Source organism: Monodelphis domestica, chromosome 1 (assembly GCF_027887165.1).
Source record: "Monodelphis domestica isolate mMonDom1 chromosome 1, mMonDom1.pri, whole genome shotgun sequence".
Taxonomy (NCBI): domain Eukaryota; kingdom Metazoa; phylum Chordata; class Mammalia; order Didelphimorphia; family Didelphidae; genus Monodelphis; species Monodelphis domestica.
The window spans coordinates 461831845-461848958 of record NC_077227.1 but is presented as its reverse complement, the minus strand read 5'-3'; the positions used below and the strand labels follow the sequence as shown (position 1 = coordinate 461848958).

General features: G+C 38.7%; 3 protein-coding genes across 5 annotated transcripts in view; 2 read left to right on the top strand and 1 right to left on the bottom strand.

Moving 5' to 3' along the window:
• NUP188 (nucleoporin 188) overlaps positions 1–14732 on the bottom strand; it is a 48610-nt gene extending 33878 nt beyond the window's left edge. The window contains exons 1-6 of one of the 3 annotated variants that reach the window (XM_001363725.4): positions 14600–14732; positions 7194–7248; positions 6339–6412; positions 3434–3518; positions 1794–1874; positions 699–743 (exon numbers count right to left, since the gene is read on the bottom strand). In XM_001363725.4, the coding sequence (XP_001363762.1) occupies positions 699–743; positions 1794–1874; positions 3434–3518; positions 6339–6412; positions 7194–7248; positions 14600–14631 (372 nt within the window). In that variant the 5' untranslated portion in view covers positions 14632–14732. Of the gene's footprint in view, positions 1–698; positions 744–1793; positions 1875–3433; positions 3519–6338; positions 6413–7193; positions 7249–12717; positions 12794–13982; positions 14222–14599 lie in introns of those variants that run through there. The other 2 variants (XM_056822690.1, XM_056822693.1) reach the window with 2 other exon arrangements.
• A 48-nt stretch (positions 14733–14780) lies between these two features.
• KYAT1 (kynurenine aminotransferase 1) overlaps positions 14781–17114 on the top strand; it is a 152681-nt gene continuing 150347 nt past the window's right edge. The window contains exon 1 of the mRNA XM_056822796.1: positions 14781–14960. The gene's annotated coding sequence lies outside the window, so the exon portion shown is untranslated. The remainder of the gene's footprint in view (positions 14961–17114) is intronic.
• DOLK (dolichol kinase) lies at positions 14876–16911 on the top strand. The gene has a single exon (XM_001368130.5). It carries the CDS (start codon positions 15217–15219, stop codon positions 16801–16803), a length of 1587 nt encoding a protein of 528 aa, XP_001368167.3. The 5' UTR covers positions 14876–15216; the 3' UTR covers positions 16804–16911.

Sequence of the window (17114 nt, the reverse complement as noted above, 5' to 3'; positions counted from 1 at the left end):
AGCTTTGAATTCAAAAGAAATAAAAATCTTCATAAATCAACAGGTGAGAAAACTATTAATAATATAAACATGTTTCCAAACAAAATCTTTGACATCAGCTCTCAAATACAGAAAGTTTAAGCAAACTTGAAAGGCTAGCTACACAGGACAGAAAAACAATCATTACAAGAATAGCATGAATGTTTATCTTATCCAACCAGAAGCAAATTCCTAGCTCTAACTTTCTTATTAAGCTACCTAGTAGGAAACTGCTCCAGAGTCTATATAGTCAAATCCCAATTTAAAGGGAGAACTTTTTGAGAGAGAAAGTGTGGCTGGGCGTGAAGGGGAAGGGAAGAAAGGAGAGAGTAAAGAAACAAACATTATTTATTCTCATGGGTTTAGGATCGGAGAAAAAACTACAAATTTAGAGCTGAAAGGGACTTTAGAGATCATCTAGTCTAACTCCTTGATATCCATAAACATACTTTTATCTTACCCCTCCTCAAATAGCGCCTCTTCCAAAAATGCCTACTTTTAAAAGTGTGCTTATTTCATAGATATGAGGTTACAGACTCCTTCACAAAGAACTCATCCCTTCACTAAGGGAAAACTAGGGTCCAACAAATGGCAGGAATCCAAAATATTGAGGTTGATCAAACTAAACATTCTGACAGCCAATTTTATTAAAAAGAACTAAAATAGTTACCACTACTGACCTTCAGGATCAGAGCCTGGCTCTGTCTCTCATCTTGCAGTACTGTCTATAAGAGAAATGAATGTGAAATAAATAGTTTTATTGGCAATTATCACAAAGCAATAAAAACAATGTCAGACACTGAGGATGTCCTTAGTTTATGTCTTAAAAATAACTTTTATAATGATTATCTTAGTCATCCTAAAGAACATTTTTTATCCTTAATTTTCTAAGATTATAATCCATTTACCTTAGAGGCATTATAGAATCTCTGAAAGCTTTAAACAGTTCTTTAAAAATAATTTAAATCAGGCTCTTTCCATTAAATGCAACTACTAGTGACAGTCCCTTCCTTCAAGTAGCTTATGTTCTAGTGGGGAAGACACCACATATGTATAATCACATTTAAGACATTCTATAAATATATAAAAAAACATATTTAAAATACATACATAGGTATATATAAAACACATTTAAAGCAGATTTCCTGGGCCCTTAGTTGCTGGTGTCTTTTCCTTTTGGAACTAGGAAAGATTGTATGCAGAAAAATACACTTGAGCTGAGTCCTGAAGGAAACTAGGGACTCCAAATGGTGGATGTGATGACAGAGAACATTCTAGGCATGGGTAACAGGAAATCAAAAGTAATGAGATATGGGACAGAATGTTGTACAAGAAGAACAGCAAGCAGATCAGTATGGCTGAATTATAAAATGTACAAGAAGGCTAGAGAGAAGGATGGGGCCAAGCACTGACTTCAATAGATCAAAAACCTGTAACTATGGTTCTTACCATCATTGTTGTGGGTACTATACCTGATGCAGATTGCAACATCTCTATAACTGAGTAGATAGTTTTCAAGGGTAGCTACAGCTAAAAATTCATCGACTTATAGGCAGCTGTTAATGATTCCCTGAAGCTAACTAGGCTACATGTGCTCTGTCACTGGGTCATTTTCAAATCCTTTACAGGACCTGCTACAATTTATATTCCACTAACATAGTCTCTAATTACCTAGGGTTACCTCCATTCTACAATAGGACATCTGAGCGGAATTTTAGTGAAGACCGTCAGGAACTAGAGGTGACAAAATGTTAAAAACAGATACAACTGCAAACCTTTAGTGAGTCCCGGGTCCCCCTATAGTCCTCTTGAAGGTAACACTGAAGCAACTGCACACTCTGCTCTTCATCAAGGCCCTGAAACAAAGAATATATATAAAATTATATAAAGAATAACCATTTCAGCAAAGAAACCATAGAAGAGAATAATAATAATAACATCAGCATCAATAATGACATTTAAATAGCACTTAATATGTGCCAGGCACTGTGCTAAGCACCTTCCAATTATTATCTCATTTAGGCAACTAGGCAAGTGCCCTGGACATGAATCAGGAAGACCTGAATTCAATTCCAATTTCCTCATCTATAAAATGGAAGTAATAGCAGCACCTATCTCCCAAAGTTGTAGTGAGGATCAAAGGTGATAACTGTAAAGGACTTAGCATATTGTCTATATAACTGTCAGATATTATTGTTGTTAGATCTTCACACTAACCTTAGGAGGTAGGAACAATTGTTATTCTTATTTTATAGTTGAGTATACTGAGACAAAGAAGTTAAGTGACTTATCCAAGTTCACACAGCTAGTAAATGTCTGAAGCTGGATTTGAACTCAGGTTTTCCCAACTAAGTCTAGCACTATATTCACTGTGCTAGTATATGTAGTAAAAACAGGCATGGCACATGCACATAATTCCTGCAACTGAAGAAGCTGAAGTAAGACTAAAGACAATGGAATTTCTGGCCCAATATGGTAAGTCCATGGGACTAGGGTCTAGGTATCAGCCTGCTTATGGAGGGACAAATGGGTCCAAGCTGGAAGTAGAGCAGATCAAAGTCTCCAAGTCAATAAGTAATGGCATCAGGGGGCAGCTGGGTAGCTCAGTGGATTAAGAGTCAGGCCTAGAGATAGGAGGTCCTAGGTTCAAATCTGGCCTCAGACACTTCCCAGCTGTGTGACCCTGGGCAAGTCACTTGACCCCTATTGCCTAGCCCTTACCACTCTTCTGCCTTGGAGCCAATACATAGTATTGACTCCAAGACGGAAGGTAAGGGTTTAAAAAAAAATAAAAAATAAGTAATGGCATCAGGTTTATAAGTGGCTATAGGTGGGAAAAACTGGGTAACCCATTCTCCTTCTCTCTAACCTGCCCAAAAAAGAATAGAAACTATCCCAGGGTTTTTGTTCTTTAGAATGAACAAAGCTTTTAACAACCAAAGAGCAAAATTTCATAACATTTTTTTAAAAAGATCTCAGATCATGGAACCACAGATACTGTTCTCTTCTAGCAATGTTAGGAGACAAGGCCCCACTATTTAATTGTTCTTTTTCTTCTTTCCTCAAGCATCATATGAATGTCAGAAACAATTTTGTTCCTCTGTCCACAAAGTTTAAATTGTAGTGATCAAGTCAGTAAGAATCACTATCTCAAAATGTAACTTTTGGGCTTTCTGAAATTTATAAGAAAATGACACTATAATTCATATGAAATTGATACTAAATATAAATTAATCAACCTAAAGACCAAATGATACATATACTTAGGTAAGTGTCTCTAAAACATCATAAATGGGAGATAGCTTGTAGTTGGGATTCTAAGCAAAAAGAACTAAAACTTGGCTATTCTCAGACACAATATACAGATATTCACACAGAATCTACAGGAATATTTTGACACTAAGGTTTTTCTCACCAAAAATTTGCTGATCCTCAGGCCCAGCTCCTTCAGTGGTGGAGCTACATCTTTATTTGCTTTCACTTTTTCTGCTGAACTTGCACTATGAAAAAAACAAAACAAAATCATAACAAAACTTTTCTGACCTGAACATTCTGACAATACCAGAAAAAATATGATATAAGCTAGCTACCAATAGATTCCAATTGGAACAGAGAGTATTAATCTTTTTGGGGATCATGGATCCTTTCGAGAGTCTGGTGACTATGGACTCCTCAGAATGTTTTAAAATGTATAAAATAAAATGCACAAAATTACAAAGGAAACCAATTATATTGAAATAGTTGCCAAAATATTAACAAAAAAATTTCACAGACTCCAAGTTAAGAACCAATGAATTTAAGAGTGGTAGCACTGTATAGTAATAAGAACACTGGAGGAATTAAGAGACACGAGGAAAATGAGGTACAGAGAAACTAAATTATTTGTCCAACATCACCCAGGCACAATGTGGCAGTGCCAAGGTTCAAATTCTGGTCCAAATCCAGGGTTCTTTCACTCTACGAGCTCCTTCTGCCATTCATCCTCTTTGAACCTCAATTTCCTCGCATGCAAACTAGAGATAATACTTATATTACTGGACTAATGTGAAGCTCAAATAAGAAAATATTTCCAATGTGTTTTATAAATTATAAAGTGCAATACAAGCAATTATTAGCAATTTTAGGCTTCAGTTTCTTTATTTGTAAAATGGAGATAATAATCCCAGGTTCTGTTGTAAAGACAATTTGAAATAATAAACACGAAACCTCATGAAAATTGCAAAACACTCTGTATAGAGAAAGAAACTGGACCTGGAAGTTCAATGGTGCAGTGAATTCCCAAAAGTTTAGTCCCTTCTTTGCAACTTCTAATCTAAGACAAATGAGAGAGTTGACTGAGAGGTAAAATGATTTCCCAAAAATCACAAACCAATATTGATCCAAGGCAGCAGGATTATAAATTTAGAGTTTGAACCTAGGGCTTCCTGGTCTCAAGGCTAGATCTCTGTCATCATTATTCCAGGCTACCTTTGCGCAATGGCTGGCACAAAGGACACATTTAATAAATGGTTGCTGAGGGGAATGGAGCCAAGATGGCAGCTTAATAGCAGCAAAAGCTGAAACCACTCTGACGATCCTACCAAAACAAACTTTAAAAAGCACCTCGAAATGACAGAAGTCAAAAAACAACAGCAAGACAGAGTGAGGGGGCTTTCCTGCTGAACACAACTTGAAAGGTAGGCAAAGAGAGTGGGGGGAACTGGAAGGAAAACTTCACACAGGAGTGCTGGCCAACCACCCCCCCCTCCCCCCACTGTACCAGGTTCTGAACCTGGGCACAGGCTGACTTTGGGATCCCAGGATCCTTCCTACACCAAAAACAGAACACCCTATACCCTATACCTACCTCTTGAAGTCCCAGGCCCTGACACTAGTCCACAGTGAGGCCTAAAAGTCCATAGGACTTAGCCCTTTCAGGCCTTCCCTGCAGTAAAGCCTTAGCCCCAGGGCAAAATAGTTCAATAATTCGGGGTGCTTAGTACTGCAAGTCATCAGCAAAAACAGAATCAGCAGTTTTCAAAACTCCCAGGCCAGAACAAATTGTGGTATGTGATGGTGATGGAATACTATGGTGCTATAAGGAATGCTGAACTGCTTGGTTTTTATAAGAACAGGAAAGACCTCCATGAACTGATACAGAGGGGAACATTGTACACAGAAACTAAAACACTGTGGAAAGATCAAATGTAATTGGCTACTAAGAGCAATGCAATGATACAGGACAACTCGGAGGTACTGAGGAGAAAGAATGCTATACACAGCTAGAGAAAGAACTGTATAAGTAGAAATCCAGAGGAAAACATATGATTTATCACTTGTTTATATGGGTATATGATTTGGGGTTTTGGTTTTTAAAGATTACTCTATTATGGAAATAGGTTTTGAGTGATAATATATGTATAATCTAGTGGATCAACTCCAGGAGGGAAAAGGGAAGAGGAGACGGAAACAATCATGTAACCATGGGAAAATTTTTAAAAAGAAAAGAAAATTTAAAAAGGAAAGGAAAAAAACTCCCAGTTCACAGGCAAAAAAAAAGGCTGGGAAAATGAGCAAACAGACAAAGAAACACCTAACCATACAAAATTTCTATGGAGACAAAGAGCAAAGGCACAGAATCAATAGGGGATGATGAGATGCAAGCAACTACACACAAAACTACAAAGAAAAATGGGAATTAGTCTCAAGTGCTGTAAGAACTCTTTAAAAAAATCAAATAAGACAAAAGAAAAATGGGAGAAATAAATTAATGAGAAAAGAAAATAACAACTTAAAAAAGCAAAACTTGGTCAACTGGAAAAAGAGGCACAAAAATCCAGTGAAGAAAAGGGTTCTTTTAAAAAACAGAATTGACCTACTGAAAAAAGGGGCAAAAAAAATCCAAGAAAGAAAAGAGTTCCATGAAAAGTAGAATGGACCAAGTGGAAAATGAGGATCAAAAGGTTGTAGGAGAAATTCCTTCTTTAAAAAAGACTTCAAGAGACATCAAGAAACAATAAAACAAAATAAAAAGAATGAAAAAACAGAAGAAAACATGAAATACCTCATTGAAAAAACAACAGAAAAACGCAGTTGAATTGCTCATTGGCTATGAGAGGGGGGAGAGAGGAGGGGAGGGAAAGAATATAAATCATGGAAGCATGGAAAAACATGATAAATTAAGCTAATTAATTAATTTTTAAAAAGAAAAAACAACTGACTTGGAAAATATTTCCAGAAAAGTCAATTTAAGAATTATTGGATTACCTGAAAGTCATGATTAAAAAAAAAATGCTTGCTGATGACTGCCTATATCTAATTATTTTAAGAAGGTACCACACCTGGGAGGTTTGTAGTATGAAAGTCCCTCTAGCAGCCGCTGCCAGTGTTTATTCAACTCTGACTCAATCTGATTCTGAAAGAGAGCAAAGCAACAATGCAATCACAATACTAAAGAGGTACCAGTGTCATATTTATTTTTAAAGTGATCATCTATCCCCAAAGAATCAGAAGGAAATCCTTTTTAACTGGGTATAGATAAAGATGTCTCTTAGAGACCATAGCAATTATGATGTACAAGTGCTGCTCCATAAGCTAGAGTATGGGAGGGACAAAAGAACAAAGAAAAGGTTAAGGGTTAGAAATAGACCTCATTTCTTCTCAGAATATTCCTTAGAATGCAGAGAAGGAAAGTTTCCCACAGAACTTTCCCCCACCCTCCAACAATTGAAAGTCAAGTAATAGTGCTGCCTATTCTTTTTCTTTCAAAAACCCTTACCTTCTGTCTTAGAATTAATACCAAGTATTTGTTCCAAGGCAGAAAAGTAGTAAAGACTAGACAACTGGGGTTAAGTGACTTGCCCATGGTCACATAGTTAGGAAGTATCTAATTTGGACCCAGGACCTCCTGTCTCCAGGTCTGGCTCTCTGTCCACTGAGCCACCTACCTGTGCCCCTGTTGCCTCTTCTAAAAAGAATCATTTGAGCTGAGAAAGTGTGGAAGCTAGAAAATGTTAATAGGTCTAGTAAAGTAGGAAGTAGAGAATGAGTGATGCTAGTGAACATTTTAAGAAAAAAAGGGGCATAATAAGAGAAAATAATTATCTTGTCTTTCTACTGCAAAACCAAGACAATTTTCTATATGACAAGCTGTGTAGAGAAGTCAATGAAATTTTTTTAATGAGATCACAACTTACTAGTTCTCTCAGAGCTGATCTTCCAAGCAGAATGGTCCACAGTTCTCTACTGCTCCTGGATAAAGAGATAAAATCAACAGGAAATTTTGCTCATTTCAACTACAGTAGGCAAAGCCAATCCTCACTTGAGGATTCTATCCAAAAGCAAAAGTTCCAAAGGTATTGGAATAACCTATTCCAAGATCAATTCAAATTGGGTAAATGACTTAACTATAAAGAGGGGTGAACAAAGAATAGTGTACCTGTCAGATCTATAGGAAGGGAAGGAATTTAAGACCAAAGGTATTGGAATAAACTTGTAATTTTAACATTCATAGTATAAACAGATCAAACTATTGAGATGAATAAGACTAACTTCTGGTATGTTCTTTTTGTCTAAGTTGAGATCGTTCTGCACTATGAAGTTGCCCCTATTTATAACTCTATCTGGTTCCTTTCAGTCATCTCAACAACCAATAAAAAAATAAGGCTGGAGAAGAAGACAATGTGTGTTCAGGGTCCCATTCACTTCTGGAAAACAATATTAATCAAGCTGTAAAGCCCATTATAAAAAATTTTAAATAAAAGAAATTAGAACTACAGAGACACTTATATTGCAGAGAAATCGTGGGGGAGGAGGGAGGAGGAAATTCCCAATGTGGAAAATTCTACTGATAGTTCAGTGTCTGTCTGTAACTTAAAATGGAGAGGTCAAGTAATTTTTCCATGTTAACAATAAAGACTAGAACCTAGGTGTTCCTTACTCTCAAGTAAGCTCTCTCTTAATCCATATTTCACAATGCTTATCACAGGTTCTATAACTCTTTGAAATTTTTAAAAAAAAGTGAAAGAAGGTAACCTAGCAATACTAGATAACAAACTGTACTACAAAGCAATAATTATCAAAACAGCCTGGTACTGGCTAAGAAAGAGAATGTTGGGTTGATGGAATAGTTATACAATATACAGGGGTAAATGACCTTAGCAACCTAGTATTTGATAACTCTGAGACTCTAGCTTTTGGGATTAAAAACTCCCTATTTAACAAAAGCTGCTGAGAAATGAGAAAACAGTATAGCAGAAACCAGGTATAGACCAATATCTCACACCATACACCAAGATAAGGTCAAAATGGGTATATGATTTAGATATAAAAAGCACTACCATAAGTAAATTAAGAGAGCATAGAATAGTCTAACTGTCAGATCTATATGGAAAAGGGAAGAATTTCTGACCAAACAAGAGATAGAGAACATTATAAGATGTAAAATGAATAATTTTGATTATATTAAATTAGAAGGCTTTTGTACAAGCAAAACCAATGTAACCAAGATTAAAAGAGAAACAACAACTAAGGAGAAAATTGTATAACAAATTTCTCTGATAAAGGTCTAACTTCCTATAGAGAAAGAACTAAATCAAATTTATAAGAATACAAATCATTCTAATTGACAAATGGTCAAAGGATGTGAACAAGCAATTTTCAGATGAAGAAATCAAAGCTATCAATAATCACAAGAAAAAGTCTTCTAAATCACTCTTAGAGAAATGCAAATCAAAACAATTCTGAGGTACTACTTCACACCTATAAGATTGGCCAATATAACAGTAAAGGAAAGTAATAAATATTGGAGGGGATATGGCAAAACTGGGACACTAATGCATTGTTGGTGGAATTGTGAACTGATCCAACCATTCCAGAGGGCAATCTGGAACTATAATCAAAGGGCCATAAAATTGTGATCCTGTAATACCACTACTGGGTTGATATCCCAAAGAGATCATAAAAAGGGAGAAAGGACCTACTTGTAAAAAATATTTATAGCAGATCTTTTTGGTGTGGCAAAGAATTGGAAATTGAGAAGCTGCCCATCAATTAGGGAATGGCTGAAAAAATGTGATATATGTTGGTGATGGAATACTATTGTGCTATAAGAAATGATAAAGCAGGACAAATTTAGAAAAAGCTGGCAAGATCTACATGAACTGATACGAAATGAAATAAGCAGATTCAGGAGAACATTAAACACACTAACAGCAATATTGTATGATGCTCAACTGTGAAAGATTTAGCGGCTCTTGGCAATGGAACAATTCTGGAGGACATGCTAAGGAATGCTATCTACTTCCAGACAAAGAACTGTTGGAGTCAGTTGCAAATCAAAGCAGGATCTTTCATATCTGTTTATTTACAGCTTCATTTGGGGGTTTGATTTTGTATGAGTGACCAATATAGAAGTGTTTTTTACATAATACAAGTATGGTCCAGATCAAGCTGCTTATCATCTTCAAGTGGGAGGAGGGAAGCAATGGAGGGGGATAGTTTAGGTCTTATAATTTTGTAAAATATACATTGAAATGTATTATTACATTTAATTGAGAAAATAAATATCTTTGAATACATATATATATATATAAATGAAAATATCCCCTTTGGTTGTTCAGGAAACATGAATTTTTTTTAAAATATCCTAGAATTAGGGATAAAGACTGGCCCCTATGACTTCCTTGAAATAGGAAACTCCTGTTACCAATAATGCAGGCCATCACCATCACTACATATTTTAATCTCTTAAGTGTGATGCCTATAGGAGCAGCTATATGGATACAGCACCTGGCCTGGAATTAAAAGGGCCTGGGTTCAAATGTGGTCTCATACACTTCCTAGCTTTGTGATCCTGGGCAAGTCACTTAACTCCAATTGCCTAATCCTTACCATTCTTCCTCTCTAGAATTTATACTTAGTATCAATTCTCCACCCCTGCTCCCTTTTTTTAAACCCTCACCTTCCATCTTGGAATCAATACTGTGTATTGGTTCCAAAGCATCTTCTGTGGTAAGGGCTAGGCAATGGGACTTAAGTGACTTGCCCAGGGTCACACAATAAAGAAGTGTCTTGAGGCCAGAACTTAGTATCAATTCTAAGAAGATTGGGTTTTGTTTTTTTAAGTGTTGCCTATAAATCTATGAGAGGTTAAGTGTCTTGTCTGGGGTCAGACAGACAGCTTGTATCAGAGATCCATGGGATTTGAACCCAGGCCTTCCTAACTCCTCCTAAAGCCAACTATCTACTATACCACTCTGCCTCCCAATCTAGAATTAAATCTGGAAATGTGTCCTACAGGATTAGCCCCCCTTGAAAGACCATAATGAAGAGGAATAAAGCGATAGAGAAGACTATTTTGTAAAAGCATCCTGGACCAATGGATGGATGGGATGATGTGCCCTGCAGCCATCTAAAGATGCTAGCTAAATTTAGAGGCTCATCTCCAGGAAGTTGGTAACAAAGTGATGAGTTTTTCTGGCAACTGAAACTCAACTTGGACTAAGGTATGAAGAGTTATGATCAACACTGGGGAAGGAAGTTACTCACTGAAGTACAATATAAATATTAGAAATTTATTTTTCTAGTCTGAAAGCAATCTTTCAGAATTTTCAAGTTAAGATCTGAAACAAATCAAAAAAAGTTTATATTTGGTTCCTAAGAACTGATGCTTAAAAGGAAAAAAGCATCAGATTTTATCTCTTCCTCCTTTACTGAGCTTTCTTTGACCATTACAAGAAGCACTCCCAAATTCATTGCTCAAAGTTAATTACAAGATTATTATTAATACTAGCTTGACATTTTATTTAGTGTGTTAAAAGTTCACAGACATTTTACATACATTAAATTATTTGTACCTCAGAGTTTTATGAAGCCGGTATCAAGGGAATTAGTCTCTCATTTTAGAGATAAGGAAACTATGGCTCAGAGAGACTAAGTGATTTTATTCATGATCAAGCAGCTAGTGTCAGAAAAAGGAATCAATCCCAGGTCTTCCTTGCCCCAATTTCAATATTCTTGCCACTATTTCATAGACTATCGTATTAGTAAAATATGGGTTCACCTAACATAAGTATTTTACAAAAGAAACTCCCAACTTTTATGGTTTCTAAGCCCAAACAAAACATTCCATATGACCTATTGTGTAATTAAAATCTGTTACCCTAAAAAACTATGATCCCCAGCAAAACTAGGATCCCCAGAACCCCACTCACTTCCTGTCATTACATTCTGACACAGACAGAATATAAATTGGGTGGAGGTCTGTCTCTCTCAATTTTCCTTCCTGTCGAAGCTTTGGAGGAGCGAGGTTTTTTGAGCAGGTAGAAAAACTTAAGTCACATGATTCTATTTTGTTAGATAATAAACTTTATAAAAATAATACTTGAAGTACTGGACATTAATTTTAAATCCTACACTATGAAGTCATGAAGTCATAGGAGCATAGATCCAAAGGCAGAAGAGACATCAGGGGCCAGTTAATCTATACCTTCAATTTATAAATAAGGAAGCAGGCTCAGGAGAGTTAAACTTAAACTAGGAATAGTTGGCCATAGGATTTAAACCCATACCTTTGAATGCTAAAGCTACTGCTCATTCCATTGTACCATACTGCCTCCTTGTTGCCCTGTTACATTAAATACTATAATGGGCAAAGAAGAGGATTCAAAGATTATCTTCCCTAGAGATATCCATCTGGCTGAATACTCTGGGTAAGCCTGTGTGAAAGCTAGGTTCCTTTAATTCTACAGACTAAGATGCAAAACTGGGACAGAGCCATACAACTTTGATGATGTGATTCTTTAAAAATAGATATACAGACATTCTAGAGACATTAAATAAAAGATGCCTATTGTCACGAGTCCACAGAGAAAAGTATGCAACTTCAGTATAAATTGAGATTTAAGTTTAGCAACAAAAATCTTTTGAATAACAAGTCTAGTTTTGTTTTTAGTGTACATGAGTACGTGTGTATACTTACACACACACAGCTTACCCTTCTACAAATGCATTAGCTGAAGAAAAAAAAATCTTTTTTATATATAAGATATATAAGATATAAGAAAAACACTTAACTGATTTCTAATCAATTTCTGGGTTGATTTCCCAAAAGAAATGATTCAATTTCTGAATAGGATAGTAGATTCAGAAGATGGAAGGGATGTCAGAGGGCATTTGGTCTAATTCCCTCACTTTAAAGAATAATATGTCTTCAATTTATACATCTTTCAAGGAACTCAAAATAATTCTTTGACGTCAATTTCTTTTAACCCATAAGACCTTATTTTGCAATGGTCTAATGATGAACCATATGCTTATCATATCTAGGAGAAACTTGGGGCTTATTATAGCAAAGTAATTTATGCAAGGTGAGTCAAAAACTATCGGAAACAGAACCTAGGTTTTCCAACTTTTTGGACCAAAGACATATATATTTTAAGAAGGAACTGTAGCCTTTTTTTTTTAAAGAGGCTATCCTGGACAACAAACAGAATGGAGAGCTTAATCTAAAATAGACCATGGACTACTTCATGTCTAGAAATATATTCTACTGAGTCAGTGATACCACATCTTCTAGGGTTCTGGTATGAGTCTGATAAGTAGCTCAATGGTAACTCTAACCTATTTTCAATAAAACAGCATATCCTTGTCTGTGAGGAAAGCTTAGAAATGTTTGAAGCATAACTTTCACCTAGGTTCTGCAGTGGTTATGTAACATACCAATAAAGAGGATGGAGAAGTCTTGATATTGACTAAATGGACAACTGCCACAGTCTCTGATATAAATCCTGACACAGAAGATTGTGATAACCTACAAGAGAAGGTTTCATGACTAAACCTTCCATATATGATCTCATATCACTCTATATTCTTTTTATGCACTTAACACTTTCTGATTTCTATTACATTTATCAGAGTACATCAGCTTCCTTGATTATTCCCTTCTCAAATATCTCATAGAACTCAATATGGACCTCTCTTTTGAACCTGATAATAGACTCTAAACTTTTTTAGAGACATGGATTTACCATTTTTTAAATCTTTTTCATCTCTAGAGTTTGACATAGCACCATGAACACAGGAGATGCTGAATCTCACAGAAGGACATGATCAAGTCATACAAGGAAATATCTATATCAATCAGGTCAAAGAAGCATGAAAATATCCAAAAGGTCCATCCTCTTCATCAGAATGGATACTTCTACCTTCAATACAGATCTCTGGATACACTACTAAGGTGGGTTTGAAACCTTCCTTAGACTCTTACTAGCTGTGTGACCTCTGGAAAATTCATTTCATATCTCTGTACTTCAATTTCCTATTATGTAAAATGAAGGAACTGGCTTCTAGATAGAATCTAAGGTCCCTTTAAGCTCTAAATCTATGATTCTATGATCCCAAATCCCTCTTCCCTTTCCCACAACTTAATGGTTTTTCTGAGTTGTAATAGTTGAAAAAATTCCTTACCTGGTAGCAAAACCTTTCTACATCTAGAGAAAGTAATATTCTGATAACACAGTCTATCACATGATTAATAGATCTTGACCTGAAAGGTACCTGGAAGTTATGTAGTCCAATCAAGTTCCTTCATTTTATAGATGAGGAAACTTAGCCCCAAGAAGGATAGGTGACTTCAAGCTGCACAGTAAGCAACAGAAATGACATTTGAACCTCCAGAGATGGGGGTCTTTCTATAATATCAGTGAAATGCAAGTCCTTTCCAGTTTGAGGGCTTCAATTAATCCTTTCAACTCCATAGATATTAAAAGAGCAAGGGAAATTCCATAGGCCTTCCATCTTAAAGGACTTAAAGAAACACATGGACAAGGATGAGATGGGGTGGAGAGGCTGTCTTCTGTATTAACCACACTGATGAAGTCTAAGATTGATCAAAATATTAAGTATCCTAGGTCCTAGGACTAAAATAAATGTATTTTTTCAAATAAATCTTTGTTTAAATTTTCCTTAGTGTTTCCTGCACTTACCAAGCAGCACTCAACACCTGTTGAAATTAATTTTTCCGCTATTCAGTGCACAAAACAAGCACTCAATAAAAGTTTGCTGAACTAATGAATGAATTTGTCATGCCAGCCACTCTATCTCGGCCTCCAGAAAAGGCGCCAGGCAACTGCACCCGTGACAGCCAAAGGATCTGTTCCCCACTAGAGGCCTGCCCGTGGAGGACAGGAGATGGGGGCGGTTCCAAGAGGGAGGTCCCCGCCCCCAGGCGAGAGGAGCAGCTCCCCGCCAGCGGGAGTACAGCACTGCGGGCCCAAGCGGGGCCAAGGGGAGGGGAGAGCGGGCAAGCACGCTCCGCACGCACGAAGGGGAGGAGGGGCTGCTCTAGGCGTTTAGGCCTCCTCACTCTCCCGCCCTCCTAGTGCCCCTCCGCGCACTGGGGGCCTCGTGCCCGGGTTGGGGGCCGGTTTGAAAGTAACCGCCTCATCATCCGCCATCCCCGACCCGGCCGACGCTGCACCCAGCGCCTGCCCCTCCACTCTCTTCCTCTCTCTGTCTCCCTCCGCCAGACACCCTCCATTCACCACCGCTCCCTCTTTCCACATTCTCCATCTAGCTAGCACCAAGAATTCCCGGCCCGTACCTCACACAGAGCCCGCCGGCGGCAGCCGCCATCTTCGCGTCCCCCCCACGTGACCGCGCGGCAGCCCGCGCGCTAGCCGCCCGCCTCACGTGACCTCAGAGGGGCGTGACCGAAGAGTCAAGTGGAGTCGAATGGTTACTGTCGCAGTCCCCTGGGCTGGCGGTGATCTGTCACGTGACCTTCAGGGCTCAAGATGGCGGTTCCCAAGGAGGTGAAAACCTGTGTTTGAGTACAGGAAGATCGATTGACGGTGCTGGGTCTGGGCCACTGGGGACGTGGAAAAAGGGGAGGTGTGTCCGAGTTAGGGCTGCCTGCGGCAAGGTCGCACTGCCCTCTCTAACCCCCTTCCGGCATCCTAAACGTGAGTGGGGAGTGGCCAGTTAATCTTAAATCCTTTCTGGACTTTGGGGTCACGTTGGCACCTGCCGCTTCGTCTAGAGCTGGGGATCCCTGATTCGACAAGTACTTTTGTAAGCAACTGCTGACCAGTCGCCCTTATTTTCTTTTGGGAAACCTCCCCACTTCAGATTTGAAGAGAGAGCCTTTTCCTCCATGATCCAAATCCCTACCTCTTTGGGAGGGAAACAACCGCGCTGGCACAAACTGAGGGTAGTCGAATGGCTTCAGCCATGCCGAACAAAGCTATGCTGGGAGAAGCCACCATCGTGTTTATGGTAGTGCTAAGCATCCATGCCTCAGTATGGGACCGTTATTCCTGGTGTACTGTAGCCCTGGCTGTTCAGGCCTTCTATGTCCAGTACAAGTGGGACAGACTGCTCCAGCAGGGGGCTGCAGTCTTTCAGTTCAGGACCACGGCTAACAGTGGCCTCCTGCCTGCCTCCATGGTCATCCCTCTGTTGGGGGTGGTGATGAAGAAGTGCTGTGAAAGTGCAGAAAACGTCTACTTTGAGCGCTTTGGCATTGTGGTGGCAGCTACAGGTATGGCATTGGCCCTATTCCTGTCCATATTGGCACTGGGCATCACCAGGCCAGTACCCACGAACACTTGTGTCATTTCTGGCATGGCTGGAAGTGTCATCATCTATATCATGAAACATTCCTTGAGTGTGGCAGAGGTCATAGAGGTCCTGGAGGTCCTGCTGATCTTTGTCTATCTCAACATGATCCTACTGTACCTGCTACCCAGATGCTTTACCCCAGGGGAGGCATTGCTTATTCTAGGGGGCATCAGTTTTGCCCTCAACCAGCTCATCAAACGATCCCTGAATGTTATCCAAGGTCGAGGAGACCCAGTGGATTTCTTTCTCCTGGTGGTAGTAGTAGGGATGGTTATCATGGGCATCTTCTTCAGCATGTTTTTTGCCTTCATGGACTCTGGAACCTGGACATCTTCTCTTTTCTTTCACTTAATGACAGGTGTGCTGGGCCTTGGTGTCATCATGCCCTGGTTGTATCACCTAATCCGGGAGAATCCCTTGCTCTGGCTTTTCCAATTCCTGTTCCAGACAGACACTCGTATCTACCTCCTTATCTATTGGTCACTGCTTGCTGCTTCAGCTTGCATAGTTGTGATGTACCAAAATGCTAAGAGGTTGTCTTCTGAATCAAAGAAACATCAGGCCTCTACAGTTACCCGGAAGTATTTCCACTTCATCATAGTGGCTACCTATGTACCAGGACTCATATATGACCGACTATTACTATATGTTGCAGCTGTGGTCTGCCTAGCTGTCTTTATCATCCTTGAGTATATTCGCCTCTTCCGAATTAAGCCCCTAGGCCAGACCCTAAGGAACTTGCTATCTCTCTTTCTGGATGAAAGGGACAGTGGCCCCCTCATCCTGACTCACATTTACCTGCTGCTGGGCATGTCTCTCCCTCTCTGGCTATTCCCAAGACCTTGTGCTCCAAAGGGTAGCCTGGGAAGTGTTGGGGCTCTGGTCCCTTATGCAGGAGTGCTGGCTGTGGGAGTAGGTGACACTATTGCTTCCATTTTTGGCAGTACAGTGGGAGAGATTCATTGGCCAGGGACTGTAAAAACTTTTGAGGGGACAATGTCTTCCATATTTGCTCAAATCATTTCTGTAGCTTTAATCTTAATCTTTGACAGTAAGGTAGACCTTAACTCCAGCTATGCTTGGATTCTAGGGTCTATCACTATAATCTCCCTACTGGAAGCTTACACCACCCAAATAGACAATCTTATGTTACCACTCTATCTCCAGATTCTGCTGATGGCTTAGCCTTCATGCAGAATTAGAGCCATTTGGGTATGATGGACCAAGTGGTGAAAATCTGATTCACTTTTGCAGTGAATTGAGTTTTAAAATAAAATCAAAACTTCCCTTGCATTTGGCTTTGTTGACTTTAAAATAAGATAATATTTCAGATGAAGGAATTGGAAGCACATACCAATGAGCCTTTCCAGAAGTACATTCTTTTTTTAAATTATTTTATTTTTTTCTTCTCTATTACATAGAAGTACATTCTTCATAATTATGGGGTCCATTTAGAGTGCTGAAGATGTATTTGTGAGAAAATCCTAACCTTGAAA

Coding starts and splice junctions, on each gene's coding strand:
- DOLK (XM_001368130.5), top strand. CDS start 15,217: ATGGCTTCAGCCATGCCGAACAAAGCTATGCTGGGAGAAGCCACCATC.